Source organism: Scyliorhinus canicula, chromosome 2, assembly GCF_902713615.1.
Source record: "Scyliorhinus canicula chromosome 2, sScyCan1.1, whole genome shotgun sequence".
NCBI lineage: Eukaryota > Metazoa > Chordata > Chondrichthyes > Carcharhiniformes > Scyliorhinidae > Scyliorhinus > Scyliorhinus canicula.
In genome coordinates, this window is record NC_052147.1 from 94212369 (window position 1) to 94220945 (window position 8577).

An 8577-nucleotide genomic window follows, 5' to 3' on the forward strand; every position below is an offset into this window, starting at 1 on the left:
TAATTACAAGGCGGGTAGTGATTCTCTCCCCCCTCAAAAAAAACTATTCATTTCAATATATATGTCGGTTTTCACAAGTGGTGTTAAAACCACAATCATTTCTTTTCTTGGGGGAATGAACCTATGGCGGCTACACTGTCAGAAAACAAAATGAAGGAAAATCCAAAAATGCCGCCCGGATGAGACAGGAAAAGGAAAATAGTGAATTTTATTAACTGACAAAATTATTGCCACTGCCATCTGGAACAGCCTCCCAACTGGACAAAGCCTCCATGATTAGACTGACAACCAGCTACTTAAAAATGAGACTGGTTTTTTAAATCTTTTTTTTAATGACTTGGTGGGCCGCATAAAGACCTTTGGCGGGCCGCATGTGGCCCGCGGGCCGTAGTGTGCCCACCCCTGGTCTAGATAAAACTGTAACAAAAGTCTTTCCTCTCCTTTACATGTCAAGAGTTTCTCCAACTAACTTCCCAGCTCAATGATTCTGAGCCAGAGAGATCTGAGATGGAGAAATCTGCTGGAGACGTGTTTGTTCCGATCAGTCTCGCCATCTACAAACTCCCAGTCCGGACACACAACGTGTTCTGTCATATCTCTGGCCATTGGGATTCTCTTTTCCTGATGGGAGTGCACCTCCATCTGCGGTATTCCCTGTGGTATGTGGTAGCTTCAATGGGAAAATGGCGGGAAGAGAGATACCCGCCACCAGCGAAGGCCGCGCTGTCGAGAAACATGCAGCTGGGTGATGGGAGAATTCAGTATCCCTAAATTTACCGAGTTCCAAACTCCTTTATTTCCCTAACTTTAGAGCTAATCCTCAACCAAACAATATCCGATTGGAATTTAAAAACTACAGCTAAAATCCAGTAATATTTAACACACCAACATTTCTTCTGACGTCAGGCAGTACAGCTGGATGTTGAAGCAGGCTTTCCCACAGACACAGCTTGCTGGGATTCACACAGCTTTTCCAGCTGCAGGCTGAGGTCACGAAACAGGGAACCAGCATACGTTGAAATTGCTCCTGAGACAGTGGGCGGGACTCTCTGAGCTCGTGCCGGGTCGGAGAATTTGCGGGGTGGCGTGCGAATCCCGCCACGCCGCTCTGATGCCGGGCCACCAATTCTCCGGCAACCGGAGAATCGGCGGCAATCGCACCAGCACGGTTGCCATGGCGCCAGTCGGGGCCGTTGAAAGCGGCGCCGGTTCTCCGCGTTTCACGGGCTGAGTCCCGTCGGCGTCATTTGCCTATGGTCGTACCCTGCGGGACCTCAGCATTCTGGCTGCTGGGCCGTTCTGGTGGGGGGGGGTCAGGGGGAGCCGACTCCGGGGGGGGGAGGGGGGGTGCTCCACGGGCAGCCAGGCCTGCGATCGGGGGCAACCGATCGGCGGGTGCGCTCATGACAATAAGCGATTTTCATTTCATTTCATTCTGGGGGTGGCCTATGTTCCTCTGCGCCGGGCCCCTGTAGAGATCCGCTATGTTGTCCGGGGCTGGCGCGGAGGCGGCTGTGGCGTGCATGCGCGGACCCGTGCCGGCCGTGTAGAGCCAGCTTTTGGCCCCGGAGCAGCACACAGCACTCCATCGCCGTTCTGGTCCCCGAGGAAGGGTAAAATGACTGGGCCTGGAGGCCCGGTTAGTGTTTTCCCTTTTAATCTTCCCTGATCTGAATGAACCTCCTCAGAAATCCCCCTTAATTACCTTCATTTTGTGAGTCTCCCTTTTACAATGTCGTTGCACATTTTACAAAGTTCACTCCTCATCTTCTCCTTTGATTCTATCACACCTTACTCAAACAAACTCATGACTTTCTATTCTCCATTGTTACCAACATGCTTTAGGTAAACGTTTATTTACAGGGTTTCTGATCTCATCAACATATCAAAAACACGAGTTCTTTCAATCCAGCCAAACTGCCACGACAGAGTTTCCAGTTTTAAATAGTTTTTAAAAATAAAAGCATGTACCCAGCAGAACACATTCAAAATTACTGAATTCCCTTGATTTTTCATTTTATCACAATTCCCTGAGAAAATAACAATGGTAATTTCATATTAAACTGATGAATTAAAGAAGAGCAGGCAGAGACACCCTCATAGTAAAGAATTTACATGTATAAATTATCCTTTATGGCCCGAGAATGTCACAAATCTTTTCACAGTTAATATAAGTGTAAGAAACAATTATATTTCAACATGGGCTACGATGACTGGATTTTCTCCTTCCCTTACCATGTTCATCTCAGCCATGATATATCCCTTAGCCTGGTACCAGGTAGGCAACACACCTTTTGAAATTATTGTTCTTGGTGCTGAGGAAGTGACTATGAAGTGTTCAATCACTACCACATTTCCATTCTGCTCTTTCCCATCTTTGACAGCTTTCTGAGCCATGGTGCCTTGGTGTGTTGTGGCTTTCGGTGCTGCAGGTTTTCACCATATCCTCACAGGTAGTGACCACTTTGTACGTTTGAGAGTAACAGGGCGGATTCTCCGACCACCATCGGGATCGGAGAATCGCCGGGGGCGGCGAGAACCCCACCCCCATTGGCTGCCGAATTCTCCAGCGCCAGGGATTTGGCGGGGGCAGGAATTGCGGCGGTCGGCGGGCGCTGGCAGCGCCCCCTGCCGGCATATATTACACAAGGTATTTGCCGGCAGGACCTGACTGCGCGAGCGGCCTCCGGGTTCCTCGGGGGCGGGGGGGGGGGGATCTGGCCCCGGGGGGTGTCCCCACGGTGGCCTGGACTGCAATTGGGGCCCACCAATCCGCAGGCGGGCCTGTGCCGTGGGGGCACTCTATTGTTCCGTGTCAGCCGCTGTGTTCCTCCACGATGGCCGATGCGGAGATGAACACCCCCTGCGCATGTGCTGGGATGATGCCAGCACACGCTGGCGCTCCAACGCATGCGCCAACTCGCCGCCCTTCGGCGCCAGTTGGAATGGCGCCAAGCCCCTTCCCCGCCGGCCTGCATGAAAAAATGAAAATGAAATGAAAATCGCTTATTGTCCCGGGTAGGCTTCAATGAAGTTACTGTGAAAAGCCCCTAGTCGCCACATTCCGGCGCCTGTCCAGGGAGGCTGACACAGGAATCAAACCGTGCTGCTGGCCTGCTTGGTCTGACTTAAAAGCCAGCGATTTAGCCCTGTGAGCTAAATCAGCCCCAGCATGGCGCAAACCACTCCGGGGGCCAGTCTAGCCCCTGAAGATCTGGAAGATTCCACACCTTTGGATGGCCCTACGCCGGAGTGGTTCACGCCACTCCTCAGCGCAAGGGCCTCCCGCCCTGCCGGGTCGGGGAGAATCCCGCCCACAGTTTCTGTAAGATTTCCTTCTCATCCTCTCCTGGATGCTCAGTACCCGGCTCACTATAAATCACACACTCCCTTTGCTGAACATGTATTTTCCATTGGGATGTGGCTGTCATCTGGATAACACTGAAAAGAAACTCTTTCCCCTCCTTTACATGTCAAGAGTCTCCCCAACTAACTTCCCAGCTCAATGATTCTGAGCCAGAGATCTGAGATGGAGAAATCTGCTGGAGACGTGTTTGCTCCGATCAGTCTCGCCATCTACAAACTCCCAGTCTGGACACACAATGTGTTCTGTCATATCTCTGAATGGACTTTAAAAAAAAGTATTTTGTGTCTTTAATCAACAATCACTTGCGGTTAAATGAAGCAGATTAACTAGTTAAACCATAAACATAACACAGTATTTACACCTTTTATACCTACCCAGCTCTAGTTTGAAGTACTGCTCTGGTTTAGAGAAAGACTTACTGACCAATCACCGACCTGCTTCCCTAATTAATGCCTCTGGACTTGGTCTTCAGCTTTCTCTCTCGGACCACTCCTCGTTCTGTAAAAGGGCCCCTCCTCCCTCACTGTGCAAAATTCCCTCGTCACCAAATACCCAGAGTTTAATATTTACTCAGTCTAGCAGAACTACAGTGAACTGGACTCAATGCTACATTAACCTCGCATACTTTTCCATACGTACCTTTCCATTTTTCAAACAAAAAATCATCAAGGAAATGTTTTTGATTCGATCTAAGAATTTGAAGACATTTTAATTGACACTTCAGCGTAATATTGAGTGAACTTTGTGTTGACAGAGGTATTGTCCCAATGTTTACAGAGATGGCGAGGGAGGGTATGAGTGAGGGTCTAACTGGCCAAAAAGCCAAGTGACACACAGATGTGGAGGCCTTCCAACCTTCATACCATAACCATAGCAACAGTTTTCAGTCTCAATTCCTGCCCAGGAGCCTGGATGGTGCAGGAATAAACACGGCCACAACTACAGACTGGGATCTGAAAACCAGGAGACCAGAGAGATCATGAATGAAGTGTGGTGGGAAACCTTTGATCAGGAGGATGGAGGGACGGAGCTCCTTGATTGAAAGAGGGGGGAGATGATGGGAGCCCATGTCAAAGTTTAGTGGGCCATTATCGAGAGGGGGCAGAGATCAGGAGTGGGGGAGATAGCACGTAATCAGGTGTGGGGAGCTGAGATAAGCTTCACAGTTGAAAGTGATTAGAGGCCACAGTTGGGATGGGGAACCTAATTGTGACCACAAGGGCAAATGGAGCCTGTGATTGGGAGGAGTGAGAGGTTAGTGAAGTGGAGATGGGAGAGATCTGCAACTTGGAGTATGGACAGGGCCAACAGTTGAGGCAGGAAGGGGTGGAATGATTGGCTCGACTGAGAGGCCCATGGTCGATGTGGGGAGAAAGCCACAATTGGAAGAGGGAAAGGCTGAAATAAGAAGGGGTGGGTGCTTGTGATGGGGAGGGGGAAGTCCTGTGGTCAGGAGGGTGGAAGTACCCCAATCAGGACAACGGATTGGGAGGGGGGAGGGGGGGGGGGTAAGACTTAGTAGGGTGGAGAAGGCCAGGATTGCTACAAGTGCAGAGATCTGTGATTGGGAGAGAGCTGGTTAAAGGTTTATTTTTGCAGCCAGGGAAGGCACACCTGTTCCTCCTGGTCCTAGTTCCTGCTTTCCTTTCACTATTAAATTTCCTGAAACTTGGAGTGAATAACTTTAAATTGGCTTCGTAAATACCTGGCAGGAGCTTGATTTAAACAAGTTAATTAAGTGTCCTGCTTCTCCACAACGACATGTGTCACTGAGGGAGTGTGTGCAGCATTTTGAGATTGTGTTCAAGATATTTCGCTCTTTAAACTCTGCCCTGACCACCTTCCCCTATCATGGGATGTGAGGCGGTGTTTGTATCAAGACCATTAACATTATGAAACAATTTCATTTGTTCTTGAAAACATTTACCTTGGGTGATGTGATATTTCTCCTTGAGCTCCTTGCAGCTTCTTGTTAAATTGCAGTGCTGATTGGTTTTATCTCCACAGCCACAATCCTGTACCTCTAAGTTGCCAAGTACATTGAGAATTGCAATGTCACGCTTTCCAGTGTCAGCTTCACCTTAAACCAAAAAAGGATATATTTTGTATCATTTGATAGTGTGAGATAGAGAACGAAAGAGAGAGGCCTGTTGCAATGTGGTGATGACGGTGAGGGGGATGTTACAGAGAGTGACAGACAAACTGAGAAAGGGACAGAGGAGCAGATACAGAGAGGGACACAGACACAGAGATTGGATTCAGGGGGGAGGAGAAAGAGACAATGTCAGGGACCATGAGACAGAGAGAGAAGACGTGTCGGTGAATCAGGAAACAGAGAAAAAGACAGATGCCGAGAGAGACAGAGATATTGACAGCAAGAGATTTCCGGGACATGGAAAAGGAAAAGGATAAAGAGAGAGACAATGTGACAGATGTACAGAGCGACTGAAAAGAAATCGGTGCATTGATGGTGAAGGAGACAACAGAGCCAAAGATAGAGTTAGAATCTGAGAAAGAGTGGGTGAGAGAAGGGAGAAACATCCAGATTGAAAGAACCACACGTGCTGACATGCAGAAAGAGTGGAACAAAAAAAGAGAAGTCAGAACCACACAGGCCGAAGGACAAAATGGAGGGAGAAGGAGGTGTCCATTCAGAGGCTCTACAGTTCAGAGGCTCTACTTGTCTTCTGGACATTGCTGAGTTGATTGTTCTTCTGGTGTGAATACCACACAGGTTCTCTCCAGAGAGCCAACACTCTCCTCACCCAATGACATTTCAATGATCATCTGACAAGAATGTCTGCAGGAATATGAACTCTGGATTGCATGTCCCTTCCCAAGCTCTGGGGTATAAGGACACCCAGGCTGAGAAAGGATCAAATGGTAGAGACGTCGATCCAACTTGAATTGTACAGTCTACCCACTGCCTTAGGAAACCAGTTTCAATTCATAAAGCAAACAAAGGGTTAAATATGATGGCATCGTCACTCACCTTCTACATTTTGAGCAGGGGATTGTTCAATATTGGTAATGACAAAGAGGAGAAGGAGGACGGCCTTCATGTCTTCACAACAGCTTTTCTGTCGCTAGCTATAACTCTGGAAAAGTTAAATCAACAAGGGCCTGATTAAAAAAGTATGTTAATTGCAAACATTTTGAATGTTGTATTAACTCATTAATTCTACATATTGACATGATCATAGAGGATCATAGAGTTTTATAGCATAGAAAGAGGCCCTTCGGCCCATCGTGTCTATGCCAGCCATCAGACAATCCCTGCAGTGCAGAAGGAGGCCATTTGGCCCATCAACTCTGCACCGACCCTTGGAATGACCACCCTATTTAGGTCACACCAAATCCGTAACCCCACCTAACCTTTGGACACTAAGCAGTAATTTAGCGTGGCCAAACCACCGAACCTGCGCATCTTTTGGACTGTGGGAGAAAACCGGAGCAGATGGAGGAACCCACTTAGACATGGGGGGAAAGTGCAAACTCCACACAGACAGTGACCCAAGGTCGGAATTGAACCCGGATTCCTGGCGCTGTGAAGCAGCAGTGCTCACCACTGTGCTGCACTGCAGTAACTTGCCAATTTTCCATTGACAACATCTTCAAACCTGTAATCTCCACCATCTTGAAGCTGCAAGTTTGTTTCGAAGTCAGACACCATCTATATTGCTGTTCTACGCCTGTGGCTGGGTCAAAAACCTAGTCTTCGATTCTAACAGCACTGTGTATTTACCGTCAAGTCAGGTCCAAAAAGAAATATAGAGGAAAGGAAATATCGGGTTCAGAGTTAGAGATATAAAAATAAAAAGATATATATTTTAATATAGGTATCCAAACAGCGTCCCCATACCATGAAAGAATAAAACTCCAGACTTGTGGCAAAGAGGTTGAGTGACCATAACGTACACTTGTCACATTTTCAAAACGATATTTCGACTTAAAATGGCTTAATTGCCAGTGTCAAATTTATTTTGTATTCATGTTTAATTATCAGAAATTAATATCACTCAATGCAATTAAAGGTGGAGCCAGACAGCAAGGCCAGGAAGTTAATTAGGGCACAACTCCAGCAGCAACCTTTTGACTTCTGTATTTAACCTTGACGCCAGTTCCTGTGGGATTTATGCTGAAATAGCAGCAAGGACTATCAGCTGCAAATTGACAGCAAAACGTAGGCCATTATAATTTATAAAATTAACACCTTTCAAAGTTCCAATACTTGGTACATACTATCAATAACTGGTACATGAACATCGATATTTAACGCTCCCACTCCCTGAATTAAAACTCTGTGGAAACAAAAAGAAATGCACTTTTCCAGATGCCTGATTTTAGAAATTCCTACCTGTCTCGACAACTTGACGACAAATGCAACTACACAACTGACACAGGGGGGACTATTATACTGAACAATCAAGTGACCCCCCTCAATCTAACAACAGGTGACGGATAGATGGATTTTTGAAAAGTGACAGCAGTTAATTGTACTGTAGGTATCCTGATATAATTAACAGGATATCGAAGACAAAGAGAGAATTGTTTCTTATCTCTGTATCTGAGCACCGAGGCAGGTTGTAACAGTGTGACCGGATTTTTAATGTTTACAAATGTATACATATCCGTGCCCTAGCCTTTATCGCTATTTTGTGTCCTGCCAACTTTATTTTAATAAATTTTGAGTACCCAATACATTTTTTTTCAAATTAAGGGGCAATTTGGCGTGGCCAATCCACATACCCTGTACATCTTTGGCTTGTGGGGGTTAAACCCATGCAGAAAAGGGGAGATTATGCAAACTCCACACAGACAGGGACCCAGGGCCGGGATCGATCCCAGGTCCTCAGTGCCGTTACCCATGCCAACTTAACTGGTGTCTAACGTTCTGGCCTTATGGCCCTAATGCTACATCTAGCTGGATCCCCAGATGGTACAACAGGAGTGGAAGAGGCCTGCTGCGATTCCCGCCCTGCAACCTCAGCCGTCTTTTAGGGCGCCCCGGCCTGGGTGGGGCCAGCTGCTGCTCGGGTGTCCCAGGTGGTGTGGTGCAGCCCTGCTCTGCCTGCTGCCTACCAAATGTGCTAAGGACAGGAGGGTGGGAGTCCGAGGTGCTGCGGTGTTCCGGCACCACCCATGCAGGAGTTACTGACACAGACCCCATCACCTCCTCCTCCCTAGGTGTGCGCGATGACCCCCGGATA

The 8577-nt window shown here is 47.6% G+C and overlaps 1 protein-coding gene across 1 annotated transcript in view; it reads right to left on the reverse strand.

Annotated features, from left to right (window-relative positions):
- LOC119956282 (intelectin-1a-like) overlaps positions 1–7742 on the reverse strand; it is a 28211-nt gene extending 20469 nt beyond the window's left edge. Inside the window, exons 1-3 of the mRNA XM_038783365.1 lie at positions 7725–7742; positions 6360–6465; positions 5295–5447 (exon numbers count right to left, since the gene is read on the reverse strand). Coding sequence (XP_038639293.1) covers positions 5295–5447; positions 6360–6429 — 223 coding nt within the window. The 5' untranslated portion in view covers positions 6430–6465; positions 7725–7742. The remainder of the gene's footprint in view (positions 1–5294; positions 5448–6359; positions 6466–7724) is intronic.
- Positions 7743–8577: the final 835 nt, after the last annotated feature.